The sequence below is a fragment of the Sciurus carolinensis genome, chromosome 9 (assembly GCF_902686445.1).
Source record: "Sciurus carolinensis chromosome 9, mSciCar1.2, whole genome shotgun sequence".
NCBI lineage: Eukaryota > Metazoa > Chordata > Mammalia > Rodentia > Sciuridae > Sciurus > Sciurus carolinensis.
Genome location: NC_062221.1, coordinates 78,757,720 through 78,781,570, shown reverse-complemented (window position 1 = coordinate 78,781,570; position 23,851 = coordinate 78,757,720). Strand labels below are relative to the sequence as shown.

Genomic DNA, 23,851 nt, shown 5'->3' with positions numbered 1-23,851 from the left:
GGTATTTGCAGGTAAATGGATGGAGGTAGAGAATATCGTGCTAAGTGAAATAAAGTCAATTCCAAAAAAACCAAAAGCCAAATGTTTTCTCTGACATGTGGATGTTGATCCATAATGGTGGTGGGGGGCAAGGAAAGAATGGAGGAACACTGGATTGGGCAGAGGGAAGGAGAGGGGGCATGGAGGTGGGAAAGATGGTGAAATGAGATGGACATTATTACCCCACGTACATGTTTGATTGCATAAACAGGTAACTGCATCGTGTACAACCAGAGAAATGAAAAGCTGTGCTTCATTTGTGTACAGTGAGTTGAAATGCATTCTGCTGCATGATAACTGATTAGAACTAATAATAGTAATAATAATAATAATAATAAACCTTACTATTCCAGGATAGTTATAAGAAAAAGATCAGACAAACACAGAGGAACAGTCTACAAAATATCTGACCAGTAATCCTCAAAATTGTTGAAATTTGCAAAAGGGTCATGATAAATAAGGAAAGACTGAAAAACTGTCACAGACCAAAGGACATTAAGAGACATGATAGTTATGTGGAATATGGTATCCTGAATTAGATCTTAAACATTAATGGAAAGACCACTGAAATCCAAATAATGTCTGAAATTAATAGTAATGTGTTAATATTGATTTCTTAGTGTCAACAAATGTATCTATAAGATGATAACATTAGGGAAAGCAACATTAGGAAATGAGGAATACATGGAAACTGTACTATCTTTGCAATTTTTCTGTAAATCCAAATAATGCAAAAAAAAGGTTTATTTTTTAAATGAACACACACACACACACATCCATACACACACAGCCTTGAAAATTTCTGAATGACAAGTGAATACACTCACAATAGCCTCTTAAATTTAAAAAAGAAGTTTAAAAACTCTATACCCCTACATACACACAATGATCAACCTGTTAGGAGAGAGATCCATCAGGCACAGTGGTGCATGCCTGTAATCCCAGCTACTCTGGAGACAAGAACAGGAGAATTACAAATCTGAGACCAGCCTGGGCAACTTAGAGAGGCTCTGTCTCAAAATAAAAATGTAGCTTAGTGGTAGAGAACCCCTGGACTGAATCTTCAGGACTGCCAAAAGAGAAAGAGGGCTAGGATAGGGATATGAGCAGAGAACAGAAATGGACATATTAAAATATTAAGATATAATAAGTAGTTAATTCTTAGTGCTGAATTCAGAGATGTTTTCCTATCTTCTTTATATTTCTCAAATTTTTTACAATGAACAGATATGAGAGGGAAATTTTCTTATATTTTATATTTTGAAAATTATCTCATTGATTTACAATGGTATGACTCCAAGCTGATCCATGGTGTGTTACTATGTGCTCTATAAAAAAAAAGGTCTGTAGTCAGATACATGTGACTACCTGGCACACTGTGTCCCTCTTCTGGAGATTCAAAATGTCTGGTAACTTGTAAAAGATTTTGAGATGTTGACTTATTTATGTCTTATTTTTTTGGGTGTATTTTCCTCCATGTGTACAATCACTCATTCACTCATTCAACACGTATTTTCTGAGTGCCTGCTGCATTTCAGGCATACTGCTAGATAATACAACCGTGAACAACACCAGGCTGCTCCCTTTACTGTGATGGAGTTTACAGTTCAGTTGGGGATGGAGAAATGAATAAAAGCCACAAAACAGATACATAATTATTAGCATCAGTAGTGCTCTGAAGGATATTTGAGGGGAGTTCACAAAGGAGGACCTAACTTAAAGTTGGGTTGAAGGAGAGCAGTCAGAGCAAGAAAGGCTCATCTGAACAATGGTGGGTTTTCACTAAGATGGAGGAAAGTAGGTGTGGATAAGAGAAGAGTGTTAGTGGACAGACTACAAGATCACACACAATAGACCTCCATAGACAGGTGACCTAACAAGGACCTTACTGACCATTTTCTTCAGTCTTTTCTCTTCTCGTTTTCTCTCAAGTTGAGCCTCCTTTTCTTCTGCCTCTCTCTTCTGACGTTCCTCTTCTTGGGCCTTTAACTGGGCCTGATTGAGATTAGAATGAAGAAAAATCAGAACCTTAGTCTGCATGGGAATAAGATCTTCCATGCTGAGGTAAGTCAAGTATCTACCAAAGTTCCTGCACAACAAATATATGGAAAAATGTTCAACATCATTAGCAATTACGGAAATGCAAATCAAAAACACCCTGAGATTTCATCTCCCATCAGAATGGCATACATCAAGAATACAAACAATAACATATGCTAGAGAGGATGTGGAGAAAAAGGAAATTTTCACACTGTTTGTGGGACTGTAAATTAGTATAATCACTGTGGAAATCAATATGGAGGTTCCTCAAAAGAGTAGGAATGGAGCAACCATATGACCCAGCCATACCACTCCTCCTTATTTATTCTAAAGAATTAAAGTCATAATTTCATTCTTCTTTAAGGTTGAGTAATATTCCATTGTGTATATATACTACAATTTCTTTATCCATTCATCTGTTTAACAGCATCTAGGTTGGTTACATAGTTTAGCTATTGTGAGTTGAGCTGCTATGAACTTTGATGTGGCTGCATCACTGTAATAAGCTGATTTTAAGTCCTTTGGGTATAAACCGAGGAGTGGGATAGCTGGGTCAAATGGTGGTTCCATTCCAAGTTTTCTGAGGAAATTCCATACCACTTTCCATAATGGTTGCACCATTTTGCATTCCCACCAGCAACATATTAGTGTACCTTTCCCCCCACATCCTCACCAATATTTGCTTGTATTCTCGATGATTGCCATTCTGATTGGAATGAGATGAAATCTTAAGAGTAGTTTTGACTTTCATTCTCTAGAGAAATTTCATTTCTCTGGAGAAATTTCTAGAGATGTTAAACATTTTTTCATATATTTGTTGATCGATTAAATTTCTTCCTCTGTGAAGTGTCTGTTCAGTTCCTTAACCCATTTATTGATTGGATTATTTGGGTTTTTTTGGTGTTTTCTGAGTTCTTTTTATATCTTAGAGATTAATGCTTAATCTGAGGTGCATGTGGTAAAGATTTTCTCCAAGTAAATGGATGGATTTGGAGAATATCATGCTAAGTGAAACAAGCCAAACTCAAAAAACCAAAGGCCGAATGTTTTCTCTGATACGCAGATACTAATTCCCAATAAGTGTGTTGGGGGGGGTGCTAAGGAAAAACAGAGTTACTTTATATTAGGTGGAGGAGAGTGAAGAGAGGGGAAGTGCTATGGGGGTAGGAAGGATTGTAGAGTGAAACAGACATTATTACCTCAGGTACATGTATGACTGCAAGACTGATGTGATCCTACAATATGTACAATCAGAAAAATGAGAAATTATACTCCATATATGTATGATTTATCAAAATGTATAAATGCATTCTACTGTCATGTATAACTAATTAGAACAAATTAAAAAATTAATAAAAAATTAAAGTCATCATACTATAGTGATACATACATACTCATGTTTACAGCACAATAATTCACAATAGCCAAACTGTGGGAGCAAACTAGGTATCCATCAACAAATGAACAGATAGAGAAAATGTATATATACACAATGGAGTTTTATTTCGTCATAAAGAAAAACAAAATTATATAATTTGCAGGCAAATGAATGAACCTTATGTTATGGTTTAGATGTGAGGTGTACCCTGAAAGCTCATGTGTGAGACAATGTAAGAAGGTTCAGAGGGGAAATGATTGGGTAGTAAAAGAGTCTTAACCGAATCAGTGATAGGGATAGGGATTAATCCCTTATAGGGGTTAACTGAGTGGAAAATGAAGTGGTAGAGTGTGACTTTGGGGTATATATTTGTATCTGGCAAGTGGAGACCTCTCTCTCTCTGCTGCCGAATTGTCATGTGAGCTGGTTCCCTCTTCCACACTCTTCCGAGGTGATGTTCTGCCTCACCTCGAGCCCCAAGGAATGGAAACTGCTGTCTATGGATTGAGACCTCAGAAATTGTGAGCCCCTAAATAGATCTTCCCTCCTTTATAGTTGTTCTGGTTGGGTCATTTAGTCACAGTGGTGAAAAAGCTGACTAAAACACCTTGAGAACATTATGTTAAATGAAACAAGTCAAACTCTGAAGGTCAAGGGTTGCATGTTTTCTCTCATATGTAGAATCTAGAGAGGAAAAAGGAAAAGAAAGGTGATGGGTGGAGGAGTGGAATATCTCATGAAAATTGAAGGAAGATCAGCAGAACAGAGGAAAGAGGGTGGAAGGGGAATACTGGGGAATGATACTGACCAAATTATATTATTATATTGTGTGTATGTATGAATATATAACAACGAATCCTACCATTGTATACAATTATAATGTACCAATAAAAATATAGAAAAAAAAGTTTTAAAAAAATGCCTTCCCTAACTCTGGAATAAGTCTGCACTTTGTGATAAAAGTGGAAAACCCAACCAACAGGTGATCATTTGTATAACTTAAAAGTTTCTCCAAAAGGATCCTTTTCAACTTGGGAAGATAAGGTTGAGCGTGAAGAAGACCATTAATTTTCAATCATAAAATGACTATTTTTTAAGTTCTTAATTTTCATCTGTGAAATACTAAGTCCAGTGAAGGAAAAGATTTTTTTTCTTTTATTTCCCCAAAATCCTCCCCCACACAACCTGTCAGACTGTTAATATTTTCCTTGTAGGTGCAAGATTTACTTCTGACAGTCTAGGTCAAATTTGTGAAAGATAAAAACTATTCTTCTTTGCAAATTCATAAAGCCTATCTATAATACTAATCTTGGTTATGTGTGAATCTTTCAAATTGCCAGCTCTCAATAACTTGTATCATTTCCTTCCTGCTAGGCTAATGATGTTGATGTTTTTCTCTCTCATTTTCTTAAAAAGGTTACATAACTCAGGTGAGAAGAACGCAAGTCATTTCCAAAGTTGATCTGACTTTATAGTTTCAGGCTTGAACAAGCAAGGTATCATTTAAAAATTTTTTTAAAATTTGTTCTAATTGGTTATTCATGACAATGCATTTATGCATTTTGATAAATTATACATAAATGGATTATAATTTCTCATTTTTCTGATTGTACTTGTTGTATGATCACATTGGTCATGCAGTCATATATGTACCTGAGGTAATAATGTCTGTTTCACTCTACTATCCTTCCTTCCTCCATACCCTTCCTTTCTCTTCACTCCCCTCTACTTAATATAAAGTAACTCTATTCTTCCCTAGCGCCTGCCCCACTTATTGTGAATTAGCATCCAAAACATTTGGTCTTTGGTTTTTTGGGTTTGGTTTATTTGCTTAGAATGATATTCTCCAACTCCATCCATTTACCAGCAAATACCATAATTTCACTTTTTAAGGAAGATCTAGACAAATCCTTTTTCTTGCCTCAGTTTGCATTCTGTATTTATTACCAATTTCTCTTCTTCTAGTTTTTTCTTCCTCTCTGCCAAGATCTGCCTACGTTCAGCTCGTTGCATTGCTCTTTCTTCCATGGCTAAAAAATAGTAACAGAATTCCAATAAAAAATATGAGAAAGACTGCAAAAGAAATATCTCCATTTAATTGCAGTATTTATGGTTAATTTTAAGGTTTTTTTTTTTTTGTAAATTGAATGTTCACGATCTCAGAAGAAAATTAGATATAAGGACTTAAACATGCTATATAAGTTGAAGACCTACAACCCAATCCTCAGTGATGAGAAATAATTTGTAGGTAATTATGTTTTTGTTTATGTTTTTTAAAAAATTTAATTATTTATTTGTCTTTACATTTTTACAGACTGCATTTTGAATCACTGTACACAAATGGGGTACATCATTTCATTTCTGTGGTTGTACACAATGTAGATTCATACCTTTTGTGTAATCATACATGTACATAGGGTAATGATGTACATTTTTATTAGAATAACTCTTTGTGAGCCAGGCACAGTGTTGCATACCTTTAATCCCAGTGATTCTGGAAGCTGAGGCAGGAGGACCAAAAGTCTGAGGCCAGCCTCAGCAACTTAGAAAGGCCCTAAGCAACTTAGTGAGATCCTATCTCAAAATAAAATATAAAAAAAGGGCTAGGGATATAGCTCAGTTGTTAAGTGCCCCTGGGATCAAACTCCAGTACCAAAACAAAACAAAAAACAAAGAATGAAAAAAAAAACAAAAACAAAAGAATAACTCTTTACTGGTTTAAGACTGGGGTTGTAACTCAGTGGTAGAGTGCTGCTTATCATGCACAAGTTTCTGGGCTTAATTCCCAATACTGCAAAATAACAATAATAATAATAACAACTCTTCACTGGTTTAAATAAAATAATCTGACTAATAGAAGAAGTCAGAATTTTAATTTAGTTGTAACTTGATAAACAGAAAAAAAAAAAACAACTACATCTAACAAATAGTTTAAGAATAGAAGCATTCCTTAAATCCTATTTTAAGTGAACCTGCTAATTTTAAGTCACTGTATATACATTTGTATATGCAGGAACAACAAATAAACTAAAGTTTAGGGTCATGATGAATATATTTCAAATCTAGTTTTAAGACCTGGATATCCAGATGGGCAGGAAATGGAATTGTACCAAGCATTTGGAGAACTGGCATCCAAATGAATTTGAGTGTCAGACTCCTGTTCTTGACAGTCTATTAAGTATCGATCCAAAAGAAACAAATGTGCAAGATGGTCTGATAATATGACTCTGTAATCAGGCAGGGCTTTCACAGGAAGGAGGAGTACCAAGTTTTACTCACCAAAGCCAGCTCATAGTTGCTTTCAATTTCTTGGGCCATGTTACAGAGAAGATTTAAGTCCAAGTTTTAAGAATTAATAAACAAAAAACTCACCAAGCTATTTCTTACAGATATTAAGTGTCTGTTTTGCTACAAAAGAATAGTGGTGGTGCCACAGATGGCAGGAGCGAGACTGTCCTTAAGAAGACAGAAATAGACTAAGGGATTAAAGCAGGAGAGCTCTGAGAAGTAGTTTCTGATAATATGCCCTTTCCCCATCTTTTCTAGATTGAATCATTAAAGTCTGCTTGAAAAGTAGACTGGATTCTAAAATAGCTAACTCCTTGATCAAACAATAATTTTAAAGAACTTATTGCACTGATCTGGTATTTCTGATCAGGCTTAGTGGTGGGCAAAGATAGCATAAACTACTGCCTTGGCAGATAGTTAATGCAAAGACTGCCGATTTCTTCATTAATAGGAATTGACGACAGGCACAGTATCTTTCAGATGTCACCCCTTCCTGTTAGGGTAGCAAGCTTGCCAAAGGTAAAAAGTCAAATTTACAAACCACAATATAATTGTCATCTATATAAAACATGGCAACATATAACAGACTCATAGTATAAATATGTACAGTGAGTGACTAAGTATATGATAAAAGCAATTAGCAAATTTACTAGGTGGATTCTGAAGAATATTCCTATTCTTACTGTCTCATATAGTTTTTAAATAAGGGTTTCTATGTGCTTCAAAAATATTATCAAATTAAAATATCTGGTTTGTAGTTTTCATTACTAAAACACTACCATCAAGACATATCTCATCATAAAATAATATACTGACTTCAATTGCTATAAACTGACCAGTATTTTAGCATTAACAAGTTGCAATGACAGATAATTTTTACAAATGTTTAGCCTTAGCAACTAGTCAGAGTTTTCTCATTTGTATAATTTATCCCATTCTTTTTTCACAACCTGAATCTGAAATTACAGAAAAATGATATACCTTTCAACAATGTGTGTGTGTGTGTTGTGTGTGTGTGTGTGTGTGTGTGAGATAGCTGGGAAAGTCAAAAAGGTTTGTGAAATGGGCAGGAAAAAAGTAGTGGAGCTCTCTGATACATTCCATTCCTCCCCTGTCTACCCAACTTAGATTCTGACAACGTTCTGCCAAATCTCAAAACCTGAGTTACCACACTTCAGACCCAGGCATATTCTACTCCAGGAGAGAGGAACAACTTGCCTTTCAGTATGGGATGGGGTGCCGTTAGCTGCTTTGGGTTCCTTTTGGGCCCAGAAAGAGAATTTCGGGAGTTACTTCTGCCTTCAGTCCTAGGGGAAGTAACAGATGAATTGGGAGGAAAAAAAGAAAGAAAAAGAAAACGAGGGGAAAGATTTTAGACTGATATCCAGCTTCCTTTACTACATTTTCACCTGAGGAATTCAAAGCATTTTACAAATTTTAATTAATCCTTCCTCTCTGAGATAACTCTGTCATTATTACATCCAGCCTACAAATTGGTATATTAAGATACAGAAGGGTTAGGTTTAGAATTAGGCTAAGGACAGCGGCAAGAATGAAGGAAAGAAGGACTGTGTAGAGGGAAAAGAGGGGTGGGAGGGGTGGGGGGAGGGGAAAAATAAAATAAACATCATTACCCTATGTAAATGTAAAAAAATAAAAAAATAAAAAAATAAAGAAAAAAAATAAATAAAATAAAATGGAAAATCCAGAAAAGAAAAAAAAAAAAAAAAAGATACAGAAATACTGCATGGCTGACCTGAATCTGCAATGAGAGTCAGGCATTCTGATACCCAGCCTAGTGCTTCAAATCAACAGGTATCACCTCTTCTTATCTTACAGCATATCACATGTACTGAGTCTCAAGCATATGTGAAACCATCTTAGATGACTTTGAGAAATTTGAACTCTTACATCAGGCTTGAAGGTATTTAGTTGTATCCTAAGCATCTAAAAATTTAAGCTAGGTAATTAGTAAGCCCAGGGGATGCTCATGGGTACCTGAAATTGTCCAAGCTGGCTTTTCAGCACTAAACATAATAAGAAACCTAGAAATCTGGTTAGAGCAAGTAAGCATTTTTCTCTTTTACCATGTAGATAGAGAGTTCCTCAGACAAAGGCAGCCATGACCCAAATGCTAACTGTGAAACTGGAACCTTATAGGCAACCACTTGCCTGAAATATCTGTTTATAACTGTCAAGTATAAGTCACAACATGTGAGGTTTCTTTGCTTTGACAGTGTACAATGAAAGAAAAGATTATGGAGTTTAGAAGTAGTGCAAAAGAGTTTAGAAACCTCTCTATCTCAAAGTGAAGAACCCCATAAAACAAGTCCAAAGACTGTTTTAATTCAACATACTTCGGAAGCATCTGGCAGGTTTCTTTTGGTTCTTCTGTCCCTTGGGGTTTTAATAGAAGGCGGTTCTGGGCATCCGTGACTACAGCAGCATGCTTAACTGCCCACTGAGCCTCTGCCAGCCGCTGTTTTTCCTTCAACTCAAGAATGGTTTTCTGCTGTTCCTGAAGCTTCTTCTTCTGCTTCTCAATCAGCTGTTGCTGGAAGACATGGCGGTTGCAGAAATGCCACACACAAACTGGTTCTGCTTTGTGCCTGGTGGTTCTGAGTTTATTCTCACTGCCTGGCTGTTCAGAGAGCTCAACATTCAGGGTCTTGGGCTGCTTACTGTCAGGTATGTTCTGAGGGTCATTCTGAAGGGAACCTTGCAAGTTACCCATTGTTGTTCTTCCTGGTGAATGATTGAGCATACAACCATTGCTCTCCAAGGATGACTTTTCAGACAAAGGGGGCACAGCAGTCACCTAAGAGAAAAAGAATATGTCATAGCTCAACTATTTAAAGAAGTTCTTCTATCAGCATTGTTTTGTTCAAGGCACAACTGTCCCACACCCCAGGTAGAGTTGCCCTATACTTCTGGCCTGTTTATACCAAAGGTCAACAGCCTTGGCTCTGTGAGCCTGTTAGAATGTGCAAAGTTGCTCACCATGAAGAGTGGGTGGGAAAGTGGCTACAGCTGTCGGAACCACTGCATGGGGCGAAAACCTTGGCAACAGGAAAAAATGTTCTCTTATGAATTAATGTGAATAGCTCACTTGTAAATTAGGCTATTACTCCAGATAAATATGTGGGAATTTTTGTGCAAGAACTGACTCCAAATTTTACAGAAATTTGAAAATTTTGTGGATATATTCTTTCTTAAGGATGTTTAAAAACTAAAGAATATAAATTAATACTAGCTCTGTTCTGATGCCTCTCCTGCCACTGGTAAATTAATTCTTTGCCTCAGTATAAGGTATTTATTTTCTGCAGCATTAAGCCTAGCTGAAAACCTAGTCTCCAGCTATTTGTGAGAAGTATTGAACCATTTATTTGTGAGAAGTATTTGGAAGCCCTGGATTACTAGGTAAGTATCTGTATTGCATAAGAGTAATATTACCTAGCTACTTTGTATTAGCATATGACTTAATCAGTTTCAAAGCTTTATCATGTAAATTTCATTTAATAGACTGAGCTATTATATGCAATTACAAGTTCTAAACAGAAAGGAAGGAACCGAGCATTCATAATCAGCAAAACTTGTCCTGACCAAAATAATGTCAAGTTAAAATGTCTCTTCTGAATGGTTTCAGTCTATGATCTACGGTCTGATCTGCTATTGATTCTACCATCTTCAGTGGCATAAAGAGAAAAATACCATGAGCTATCTAATATCAGAAGCTTTTAAGTCTAAACAGGTTGCCACCTTTAAGTACTCAAAAATGTTTTTCATGATGATAGAAATGTGTTCCATAGACTTAATTGAAGTGAAAAACGTGATATATGGAAACTTTGACATGTTAAAAGACTTTTAAAAATAGCCTTTTATTTCAGAAATGTCAGTGGGCATTTACTCATGAGAATACCTGCTTATGTAATTTAGCATCAAGCAGGGTATATGTTTTAGACTCTTTTAAACTTTGTGGTAATGACATGTTATTAACCCAGCAAGACTATGTAAAAGCCTTGAGTATAGCAACAAGATTTCTTTTGGATCATGGTAACATTTTAGGTTAAAAAACAAGAGAATGGAAGAACAGCTTAATGGTACACATTGTATATAATAGAAAAGGAGTGAACAGCCTGGCCTAATTAGAGAAAATCACCTATAAACTAATAGTTTTGAAAAATTTAGAGGTGTAAGATGTGTGTTCTTTGTTCTTAGTATATAAATTCCTAGGACTGCATGATTAATGAACATGTAACTACAGAGTTTATGTTTTTATTTGTTTGTTTTACTCTAGATTGGAAAATTTTTTTGTAACTGACAGGATTCATTATAGCCTTCTATTTTCATTTGTTCTATTCTTACAATATCATCCTTTCTTGACACTTTTTTTTGTTCTTGATTTCAGAGGTTTAGAAGCATTTTTGAGAGAGAGAGAGAGAGAGAGAGTGTGAATGTGTGTGTTTTCTGTTCTGTACAGGTAAAAAATATTTCCTGCTGACTTTTTTCAATTAAAGATAAGAACAGTGGAACTTTGTAAGGAAAAAGGTTCCATGCATCTGCTACTTCTTAGGTTACAAGTCTCTCTTGGACCTCGTTGGAGATAATGTTATCTAACTGACATAAAGGTAGATAAATTGCCTAGGGGAAGGAACCAAAATGTTAGGTAAGTCCTAATAAGCATCTTATGCTCCCCCTTTACTGAGAGACTAACTGAGCTTAAATTAAAAGCAGCCTACTTGCTAGCAGTAATCAGGGTCAAAAATGAGGCTGCAGCCCTCCAGTGTCCAATTTAATTTCACATGTCTGTGAGTTAAGTACTTAACAGCATTATGAGGAGGGAGGAGGTGAGGAGGTAGAGGACCTTCTCCAAAAGGTTCTCTAAACTAGACAACTACAATGAGGAAAGACAAAACATAAGTGACTTTATAAAAAAATTAACAACTGGGCATACTATCAAACACCATAACTAAACCAAAAGACAAATGGGGAAATGGAAAAAAATGTTTGTAATATGTAATAAAAAGCATCTATAGTCTTAAAAATATAAAGAGCTTCTATAATTAAAAAAAAAAGAAATGTAGTCAAATAGAAAAATCAACAAAGGGAAAAGACAAGTTACTCTGTATCTTTCTATATTCATATATATCTGTATATCCAATATAAAAATGTTTTAACCTGTGGCCCTTCAAATTATCTTCTCCAAGAAGTGGAATGAAGAAAAAGACCACCCATTTTATAGAAGGTGGAGATGCTGGCAACAGGGAAGACCAGATCAACAGACTTATTAGAAGAATGAACTAAGGTATCTACCATCATATTTTTGTAATCTGGTCAGTTAATAAAACATCACCTGCTTTAAAAAAATGTTTTAACCTCACTAGCCATCAAAGAAATGCAAATGATGAAACAATAATAAGATGAAAAGAAAACATGCCTTCTAATTTTAATTATTTATACTAAGTAAAGCTTCATGGGTATATGCAAAGATTTAGCTACTAAAGCCCAATTTAAAATAGTAGCAAACAGGGAACAACTTGAATTCCAGCAACAGATGAGCTAACAGATTCTTGTTTATGGTCCATTGTAGAATGTCATGTAGTTATTACAAAACAATGGCACAGAATAGTAGTCCTTAACAAGGGGTATACACCAGGTTCACCTGCAGAACTTTAAAAGAACACACAGCTGCCCCACACACAGGAGTTCTGATTTAGTAGGTCTCATTTTGAAGTATATTTTCAGTCACAACTATTCATTGCTAATGTAATAGCATAAGAAATTCTCATGTTATATTTTAAAAATGCAAAATAGTTATTTAGAAAAAATAATTACATTAGCATTTAAAAAAAAAGACCATAGTCATCCTTTTCCTGAATTATGGCAGAGATTTCCTCAATGACCTGATAGAAGCAAATTTAAAAGCTAAATAAAATATTAACGAAGACAAATTTGCATATGCTTGAATAGAAAGACTAGATGGCTATACTTCCATGTTATTAGTTACCCAGATGATGGAATTATAGATTACTTTCTTTTTCTCTGTGATTTTCTTCTACCAAATTACTATAATTAGTACATATGTACTTTATTATATGTACTAATTATAATAATTAGAAAAATTAAAATGTTTAAATTCCTCTCTTATAAGTCACAAGCTCATTTAGAAAGAAAATATGTGAAGATCAAATAAGAAAATAAGAGGAATTAAGGAGTTGTAAACAGTGCTTGATCTGTCTCTTCCTAAAGCAGTCTTTAACTTAGTTGTTATAAATTCCTTCTCTATAATATATCTTTACCAACTTCGAGCTACACCAAAGTTGTTATGTGTTTACAGAAGGAAGATTCAGTTCCAGAAAATAAACACTGTCTGGAAGGTAATCTTTGTGCACTGTAGCTTTCCTAACCATTGGATAACCTAGACAAGGCAATCTGACCTCGGCTGACATACTCCAGGCTGTAAAAGTGCAAAGCTCAAATGCAAGTGTTTAATGAGCAGGAATACCAATCAAAGAAAAAGCAATGTACCTCTATATTTCTTACTGGTGAGTCTACCATGGCTGTTGCCTCCTCAGGTACACAGATGCCTGATGACCCACTTGTACTGAGTTTGCCTAGCGATGCTGCCTTCAGCAGCTCATCCATTTTCTTCCTAGTTTCCTCCTTTGCTCGAGCAAGTTCTTTCTTTAGGATCTCTGCACCATACCAATGATGCCATTCTGCAAAGCAGTGTTGAAGAACTCGTTTCCGGTTATACTCAGTGGCCAGTTGTTGTTTTCTAAACAACAAAGCACTTTCATTAAAATAAAGAAGACATTTTTACTTTGTTAGTTGATAACATAAATGAAACACAAGTCCAAGGAAGTCCCAGAAGTCCAGCTTATCCTTTTAGATTAAGCAAAAGGAATGGCTTTAAAACTCGCCAGTGCAAAGGGTCTCAGCATGGAAGGCATCAGCACCTCAAAACAGTACCTTCAAGAAAAAAGATGAATGTTCTGTTCTATCATGTCACAAAGGAATATTAATTTTTTTGATAACCATGAAATGGTTTCTGACAGTTTTTGGAGGGGAAGGAGCAAAAAGAATAGGTATATAAATAACTATTTTAAAAACAGGAATGCATGAGGGAGAGAGATTCAACTGGAAAGTTAAGGAAGGTAGGTTTGGGAGAAAGGAAAAGAAACAAAACTTTGTCACTTAAATGAATTGTCAGTAATTAAGTATAACTTATAAAAGTATAGATAAAACTATGAGAGTAGGTCTTGTAAATGAAAGACTTGGTAGGGGAATGGATCATTAAAGAGAAGGATTCATTTAAAACCTTTGAACTGAATGAATGACAGTATTGTGAAAATGCTTGCTAATACTAGACATCCATGAAAGTTAAAGACCGGGCACTTGCTCTCATGAAACTCATCATCTAACTCTTCCTGAGGAAAAGTTTCTTTCATTCCCAGAAACTTTATAAATATTAGGAGAAGTGAGTGAAATCTTTACTAGGAGACACTTTGGTGGCAGCTAGTCAAGAACTAAAGCAGGCGATACAAGATGGCAGACTAGAGGGTGACTGCATCCCCAGTCATTCCAGAAGCCAGGAGTTAAGAAGGGGAGGCATTGAGAGACTCAGACTAAAATAGAGCCACGGGTGAGACTGCCCACTGGGTAATGCTCGGCCCGGGTGGCAGGCCCTGACAGAGGTGGCTTATCGGAGCAGGGCAGGGCAGCTAGAGTCTTCCACAGGCAGCCCTGCGCACTCCGGCGGTGGGCCTCTCCCACACAGCCAGCTTCTCCAGGTTCTCGGAGCAGGCCTCCTAGTGAGAACCTTTCTGATCAGAACAAGCTCCAAGTCCCGGAGCCAGCGCGGCATACTCCGGCCCGCAAGCAGCTTCAGGGACCAGGACAGGGCAGCCAGAGACTTACCCAAGCAGCCCGGCCCCCTGTGGTGGGAGGCGCCTTTCAAGGCTAGCTTCTCGGAACAGATCGCCCAGTGAGAGCCTTTCAACATAGAGCCAGCCACAAGTCCCCGAGCCTACGGAGACTTGTGACTTGCTTGAAGATTGCTTGCTTCAATCTGCAAGCAGCCTCTGGGATCAGGGCAGGGCAGCCAGAGACTTCTCCAGGCGGCTCTGCCCACTCTGGCCGCAGGCTCTTTCCACGGGGTGATCCAAGATGGTGGCCTAGAGGGTGACTGCATCTCCAGTCGCTCCAGAACCCAGGACTCAAGAAGGGGAGGCATTGAGAGACTTGGACAAAAATAGAGTCACGGGGTGAGTCTCCCCCACTGGGCGAAACTTGGCCTGGGCGGCAGGCACAGATAGGGGTGGCTTATCAGAGCAGGGCAGGGCAGCTAGAGTCTTCCCCAGGTAGCCTTCCACACTCCGGCGGTGGGCTCCTCCCACACGGCCAGCTGCACGGTGCAGGCCCCCAGTGAGAGCCTTTCCTCACAGAGCCAGCTCCAAGCCCTGGAACCAGTAGGGAACTAGGGGCAGCTTTCTTCGGAAGCACTGCATTATCAAGTTCCTCCAAGACTTCAGGCTACTGAAGGCTGGGAGGTGATACACTGGAAATCTACCGGGACCCTATAAGCCAATAGAGGAAATCTGCAATATCTCAGGGTCCCACTGACAGCTGACCGATATGAGAAAATAAGGGAAGAAAATGTCCCAAACAAACCTAGATACTACATCAATAAAACCCAATGACAGCACAGCAGAAGAAATGTCAGAAAGGGAGTTCAGAATGTACATAATTAAAACAATCAGGGAAGCAAATGAGGAGATGAAAGAGCAAATGCAGGCATTGAAGGAGGAGATGAAAGAGCAAAAGCAGGCATTAAATGATCGTACCAATCAACAGTTAAAAGACCAAATACGGGAAGCAAGAGATCATTTCAATAAAGAGTTAGAGATAATGAAAAAAAAAACAAACTGAAATACTTGAAATGAAGGAAACAATAAACCAAGTTAAAAACTCCATAGAAAGCATAACCAATAGGATAGAACACCTGGAAGACAGAACCTCAGACACTGAAAACAAATTATTTAATCTTGAAAACAAAGTTGGCCAAACAGAGAAGATGGTAAGAAATCATGAACAGAATCTACAAGAATTATGGGATATCATGAAAAGGCCAAATTTAAGAATTTAAGAAATAAACGACTTAACACTACAGCTCAAAGCCCTAGAAAAAGAAGAGCAGACCAATACCAAAAGTAGTAGAAGACAGAAAATAGTTAAAATCAGAGCCGAAATCAACGAAATTGAAACAAAAGAAACAATTGGAAAAATTAACAAAATAAATAGTTGGTTCTTTGAAAAAATAAACAAAATTGATAAACCCTTAGCCACACTAACAAAGAGAAAGAGGGAGAAAACTTAAATTACTAAAATTCGGAATGAACAAGGAAACATCACAACAGACACGAGTGAAATACAAAACATAATTAGAAGCTATTTTGAAAATCTATACTCCAACAAAACAGAAAACCTCGAAGACATCAACAAATTTCTAGAGACATATGAATTACCTAAACTGAACGAGGAGGACATACACAACATAAATAAACCAATTTCAAGCAATGAAATAGAAGAGGTCATCAAAAGCCTACCAACAAAGAAAAGTCTGGGACCAGATGGGTTCTCAGCCGAGTTATACAAAACCTTTAAAGAAGAGCTCATTCCAATACTCCTCAAAGTATTCCATGAAATAGAAGAGGAGGCAACCCTCCCAAACTCGTTCAATGAAGCCAATATCACCCTGATACCTAAACCAGACAAAGACACATCAAGGAAAGAAAATTTCAGACCAATATCCTTAATGAACATCAACGCAAAAATTCTCAACAAAATTTTAGCAAATCGCATACAAATATATATTAAAAAGATAGTGCACCACGATCAAGTGGGTTTTATCCCAGGAATGCAAGGTTGGTTCAACATTCGGAAATCAATAAATGTCATTCACCATATCAACAGACTTAAAGTTAAGAATCACATGATTATTTCAATAGATGCAGAAAAAGCATTTGATAAAATACAGCATGCCTTCATGCTCAAAACACTAGAAAAAATTGGGGTAGTGGGAACATTCCTTAACATTATAAAGGCCATCTACACTAAGCCCATGGCCAATATCATTCTAAATGGTGAAAAACTGAAAGCGTTCCCCCTAAAAAACTGGAACAAGGCAGGGATGCCCTCTTTCACCACTTCTATTCAACATTGTCCTTGAGACTCTAGCCAGAACAATTAGACAAACCAAAGAAATTAAAGGGATACGAATTGGAAAAGAAGAACTCAAACTATCCCTGTTCGCTGATGACATCATTATATATTTAGAGGAACCTGGAAATTCCACCAGAAAACTTTTAGAACTCATAAGTGAATTCAGTAAAGTAGTAGGTTACAAGATCAATTCTCATAAATCCAATGCATTTTTATACATAAGTGATGAATCTTCAGAAAGAGAAATTAGGAAAACTACCCCATTCACAATAGCATCGAAAAAAATAAAATACTTGGGAATCAATCTCACAAAAGAGGTGAAAGACCTCTACAATGAGAACTACAGAACACTAAGGAAAGAAATTAAAGAAAACCTTAGAAGATGGAAAGATCTCCCATGTTCCTGGATAGGCAGAATTAATATTGTCAAAATGGCCATATTACCTAAAGTGCTATACAGATTCAATGCAATTCCAATTAAAATCCCAATGATGTACCTTGCAGAAATAGAGCAAGCAATTATGAAATTCATCTGGAAGAATAAAAAACCTAGAATAGCTAAAGCAATCCTCAGTAGCAAGAGCGAAGCAGGGGGTATTGCAATACCAGATCTTCAACTCTACTACAAAGCAATAGTAACAAAAACGGCATGGTATTGGTACCAAAATAGACAGGTAGATCAATGGTACAGAATAGAGGACATGGACACAAACCCAAATAAATACAATTTTCTCATACTAGACAAAGGGGCCAAAAATATGCAATGGAGAAAAGATAGCCTCTTCAACAAATGGTGCTGGGAAAACTGGAAAACCATATGCAACAGAATGAAATTAAACCCCTATCTCTCACCCTACACAAAACTCAACTCAAAATGGATCAAGGACCTCGGAATCAGACCTGAGACCCTGCATCTTATAGAAGAAAAAGTAGGTCCAAATCTTCAACTTGTTGGCTTAGGATCAGACTTCCTTAACAGGACTCCCATAGCACAAGAAATAAAAGCAAGAATCAACAACTGGGAAAGATTCAAACTAAAAAGCTTTCTCTCAGCAAGGAAACTATCAGCAATGTGAAGAGAGAGCCTACAGAGTGGGAGAATATCTTTGCCAACCATACTTCAGATAGAGCGCTAATTTCCAGAATCTATAAAGAACTCAAAAAGCTCTACACCAAGAATACAAATAATCCAATCAACAAATGGGCTAAGGAAATGGACACTTCACAGAAGAAGATGTAGAAGCAATCAACAGATATATGAAAAAATGTTCAACATCCCTAGTAATAAGGGAAATGCAAATCAAAACTACCCTAAGATTTCATCTCACTCCAATTAGAATGGCGATTATCAAGAACACAAGCAACAATAGGTGTTGGCGAGGATGTGGTGAAAAAGGAACACTCATACATTGTTGGTGGGGTTGCAAATTAGTGCAGCCACTCTGGAAAGCAGTATGGAGATTCCTCAGAAAGCTTGGAATGGAAACGCCATTTGACCCAGCTATCCCACTCCTTGGCCTATACCCAAAGGACTTAAAATCAGCATACTACAGAGATACAGCCACATCAATGTTCATTGCTGCTCAATTCACCAGCCAGATTGTGGAACCAACCTAGATGCCCTTCAGTTGATGAATGGATAAAGAAACTGTGGCATATATATACAATGGAATATTACTCCGCAATGAAGAATGATAAAATTATGGCATTTGCAGGCAAATGGATGAAATTGGAGAATATCATGCTAAGTGAGATAAGCCAATCTCAAAAAACTAAAGGACGAATGATCTCGCTGATAAGCAGATGAGGACATATAATGGGGGGTGGAAGGGATTAGCATTAGGGTTAGGGTTAGGTTTAGGGTTAGGGATAAGGAGTGTGGTAAGAATGAAGGAAAGAAGGACTGTATAGAGGGAAAAGAGGGGTGGGAGGGGTGGGGGGGAAGGGAAAAAAATAATGAATCAAACATCATTGCCCTATGTAAACATATGATTACACAAATGGTATGCCTTGACTCCATGTACAAATAGAGAAACAACATGTATCCCATTTGTATACAATAAAAAAAAAAAAAAGAACCAAAGCAGATGTCTCTCAGATCTACCTACAAGTGGAAGGTTATTCCTGAAAAAGTGATCTGGAAGCTTGGAACCTATTACATGGCATTAGGGATCAATCTGGGGGTTTAAAATCTAATATTGTTTAGATGTGTACTTGATTTTATCTTGTAAAGGTGACTTGTGTTAAGTTCTCTATAACATGCACATAAATTTCTGTTAAATATATATAAAATGCTTAATTCTCATGGACTCTTTGGGGTCATATCAAGAAAATCATAAAGTTCTAAAATCAATGAGTCAGGAGAACATTTCTAAAATCCTTAATGCTTATATAACTTTTAAACCTCTTTTGAATGCCACCTACAGTTTAAAAAAAAAAGTCATGCTGTGACTCAATATACCAGTTTGTGTGTAAAGGAAACAAAAAAATATATAATATATAACTGAAACAAACAAGTTTCATTCAATAGTATTTACCTTTATATCAGAGGTACACTGATATTTCTGTTCTAAACTTACATTTCTTTAAGAAATAAGCAACTCTGCTGTTTATGGGTTGAATATACCCTCTAAAATTTTATGCTAAAATTTAATCACTACTATAACCAGTATGAAGAAATGGGACCTTTAAAAGGTAATTAAGCCATAAAGGGCTGGGCCCTCAGGAATAGATAAATGCTCTTATCACAGGGGGTAGAGAAGGTAGAGGGGGGTAGGTTAGTTATCTAGAGGGTGGGTTCCTGATAAAAAGGATGAGTTTGTCCTGATTTCCTGTCTCTTTGATGTGCATGTTTGTTTGTCCTTCCACCATGTTAGAACGAAGCACAAAAGTCCTGGCAAGATGCCAGTACCACGCTCTTGGATTTTCCAGGTTCCCAAACCATGAGCCAAATAAACTTCTATTGTTTATAAATTATTCAGTCTGTGGTATTGTGTTATAGCAGCAGAAAACCAGCTAAGCCATCTGCTAATAGCATATTTCATTATATCTAATTGATCTTTATAATGCATTGATGATACGTACTCAAAAAAATACTTGGTGATTGGTGGTTTTTATAATAAAAGTATACTGTAGGTTATAATAAATATTTGTATATAATATTTTACTTTAATGGAAAGTAAGTATTTGAAACAGAATAATCTTGAATTAAAAACTTTAGAATAAAAACAATAAATTAGAAAATGATGCAGGTAAGAACAAAGCTCTAAAAATACCATTGTATAGAGAAACAAAAAAAGCCCTATAATCCCTTTTCTTCTTTTTAAAAAATTTCTTAGATGTGGATATACCTTTATTTTATTCATTTATTTATATGTGGTGCTGAGAATTGGACCCAGAGCCTCACACATCCTAGGCAAGTGCTAAGCCACAACCCCAGCCCTAATACTTTCTTTAAGTGAGTAAAAAATCATAAATTTCCACAGGATAGAAGTACACTGCTCTGATTAATGTGAAATTCAATTTACATCAATCTGCTCAAGAAGGAGTGTGAAATTTACCTGATGTGCTAATTTCTTGTTTTTACAGCATAAACAGCCAAAATCAGCACTGGGTATTTGACTGTCAGGGAAAAGATTATTTGGACACTATGAAAAGGCAAAGAGAAGAACATTTCTGTAACTACAATGAGACTAAAAATGTTTTTTAAAAAAAGAGTAAAAAAATGTATGTTCACTGTAGTGCTTAGAGTGCACTCTATAATGGTTATGTAGAGATTTGAAAATGTAGTTAAGATGCCTATATTTGTGGGTTCAGATGATGGACAGAAGCAGAGAAGCTAGGAATCCAGAGACAAGGCTGACTCCACTCCTGCTGCCTTGCAGTTCATTTTAGTAGAGTAATGATGTTCCACATAAGGCAGTTTCTATACTTTTTAAAAGATGACACACAAACCATTAATAATTCTAAAAGTAAAACAAAACAAAACAAAACAAAACAAAAAACCCCAAATTTCCTAAAACCTTAGTCATATGCAATTTACTTGAGTAACTTCACTTAAAGAAATGGTTTCAGACATAGTTTCCAGATAATTATAAAATGAAGGACAGAGTTCTCTTATGGAAAACAGCCTGTCCCAATATGCTTGCAAGCTAAAATCAGAAAATTTCTAGCAAGAGTATATAAATTGATCATCACAATTGTATAACTGCATGCAGGCATGCAGAGGAAGGCTGCCTCTGCAGACCTAAGAACATAAAATACAAAAGGTTTAAAAAGGAAATGTGTGAACTGTGCTACCCAGGATCCACACCTCAAATGAGAAGTGCATAATTTAGAACCTAGAAGTCAGAAGAACACTAACCAGATCTGGGACACAGGCAAGCATCTGAAGTTTCTAAGATGTAGATTCAGCCTCAGAAATGGTGTCAATAAGCCCTACATTGCCTAACCTAAAAGAACTTTATTTTCAGAATCTAATTCAATAAAAAAAGAATCTGAAAATATAAAACAAAATTCACACATAAGGTAATAATGTTATCTTAGGGCAAGACTATCAGATGTCTAAAAAAAGTCTTGAATTTTTAAAAAAGGGAATGGGAAATAATAAAAAAACATATACTAGTGATGTGATTGAGTGCTGAAATCTGGTGTAGAACATAAAAGCTGCAGTGACAAGAACAGCTGCATTTGGGATGAGCAGGTTCAGCAGGAATAGGCATGAGCAAGCTAATGCATTCAATAATGCACTAGGCAGCCCCCAGGGGAAAAGCGGAAGATAAGGCAATTCTGCTTTAAAGAATTTTTAAAGTAAGTCAGGCAATATAAGTCTGGTCCTCCTGCCTCTCAGATAGATATATCAGGAGGTTTATCAGTTGCAGATGGTGGCATGGATACCAGGTGAGCAAAGAGGAAAGGACAACTGAACATGATTAACAGAGGCACTCCATAAATTACTGCCCCAAAGAAGGCTGAAATTAGGAGTGCTGGAAATGAAGAATGCCTGACAACTGAGGATTACAGAAACAAAGAGTAAGGGGGGACAAAGAGACAAAAAGCATGCTCCAGGCAAGGCCCAGGACATCTGTGCAAGAGAGGGCAAGACTGAAGAGGTTACGGAGGTTAATACAGGGAAGGGCAGAGATACTTCCAAAGGAAAAATGGAGAAATGTGGGAAGCAGGGCTCAAGAAAGGTTGGCAGAGAATGTTGAAAACAAATCCTGCTTTTCCCTAGTTTTCTCTAGGGCTGGCTGTAAATTCAAGGAGGAAGGGAAAGAGGAGGAATAGAAGGTCTGAAACCAATTTGCAAAGCATGCTAAGGAACTGAAAGTACAGTTCAAATTTCAATATTACTGTGTCAAAGGTTTGTAAATATTAGAAGTTTGTTTTATTACCCAGAGAAATTAATCCTTGGGTTGGAAATATTTGTTAATGTTGAAATTGTGTCATGATTTCATATTAAAATTTTATAATACTATTATTTATAATACTTACTTTTAAAAGAAAAGAGATAGATAAAAATAGTGTCCATAATTCCTATTAGGGAAAACAAGATGCATTTTTAGAAGAAAGAAATGGATGAACCCTTGGAGTGGAGGTGAGACTCTGAACACAGGCTCAATAAGAAAAGATGGTTGCTAAATTATGAATAAGAAGAAAGGGATTTTTGTTGTTTCAGAGAGAAAGTGTGAAGAATTAAAAAATAAAAAATAAATAAATAAAAAGTCTGCAATGCTAAGCCCTGCATAAGGGACAAGGTCAGTGAGAGCAAATCTCAGGGGACAAAACCAATGTGGGTGCAGGAGATGGAGGATGAGGCTCAGCTAATATCTGAATAACATATATAACAAATTATTTCAAGGATATCCAGGGGATGGGGCCCCAAGTCAGTGTGGTAAGAGTTAAGTTTCTATATGATGAACTTGTTTTAATAAATGCTCTCTCCTCTTCCTTGAGATCACTATTAAGAAAAAAGGCTTGAAAACTACCAACACGCAGAGAGCCAGGGATTTGGAGGAAAGTGGCATGAAGGAAAGTCTGGGTAGAATAGCTTCTTTTTTCTCAGGTTTCTAGGATGACCTGTCATTTAATAATTTATCCATCTTAGTTTTTATCTGTTATAATCTAAATTGCAAAATAGTTGAAAAAGATGGGTTGTATTAGGGAATCATAACCTAGACACTGTTTATTTTAATAGTATGATATAGGAAAAAGTATCTGACTCAGAATCAAAAAGATAGGGCTCTAGTCCTGGACTAGCTACTCTTAGCTTTGGGATCGGCAGAGTCACTTATTCTCTCTGGGTCTTCTTTTCATCATCTGTGAAATGAGAGGCTAGATCAGACAATTCTTGAGGTGCCTTCCTGATCTAGGATATTTTTTGATCTAAAGCTTTGTAGTAAAAAATTATTATAAGTTAAATATTTTCTAACTCTGGTAGTTATAAAAAATTGGTGCCCATTCTGAACATTTAAAAATAGACACCTGAAAATAATTCACAGATATGAGATGCAAAGTTCTGAGGAGATCTTTTTTTAAAAAAAATTGGCACGTCATGCTATTATGAAATCCCCATTTAGTGCTTTTATATTTAAACAGTTTAATTGGAATGGAATCCTAAATTCTCCAGATTTTTCTTCTACAAATTTCCTCTAGCATGTAAATCTCACAGTCTGCTTTCAACTTTGCCATCTCAGTTTCTATTCACTTTATGCCCTCACTCACATTGCTTCCACATTATAACACCTCCAGTTTGCCTGCTTTGTCCAACAAATCCTGCCATCACTCATTTTTCAGTAAGCAACTGTCCCAATTCCTTGTATCAATCACTGGGCCCTGAGATTCTGGAAACAAATTATAGAAGAGATTCCTACACTAACCTAT

General features: G+C 36.5%; 1 protein-coding gene across 1 annotated transcript in view; it reads right to left on the bottom strand.

Annotated features, from left to right (window-relative positions):
• Positions 1-23,851, bottom strand: part of Ccdc191 (coiled-coil domain containing 191) — an 89,717-nt gene that overhangs the window by 26,311 nt on the left and 39,555 nt on the right. The window contains exons 9-13 of the mRNA XM_047563408.1: positions 13,274-13,523; positions 9,103-9,563; positions 7,964-8,052; positions 5,405-5,487; positions 1,933-2,034 (exon numbers count right to left, since the gene is read on the bottom strand). Coding sequence (XP_047419364.1) covers positions 1,933-2,034; positions 5,405-5,487; positions 7,964-8,052; positions 9,103-9,563; positions 13,274-13,523 — 985 coding nt within the window. The remainder of the gene's footprint in view (positions 1-1,932; positions 2,035-5,404; positions 5,488-7,963; positions 8,053-9,102; positions 9,564-13,273; positions 13,524-23,851) is intronic.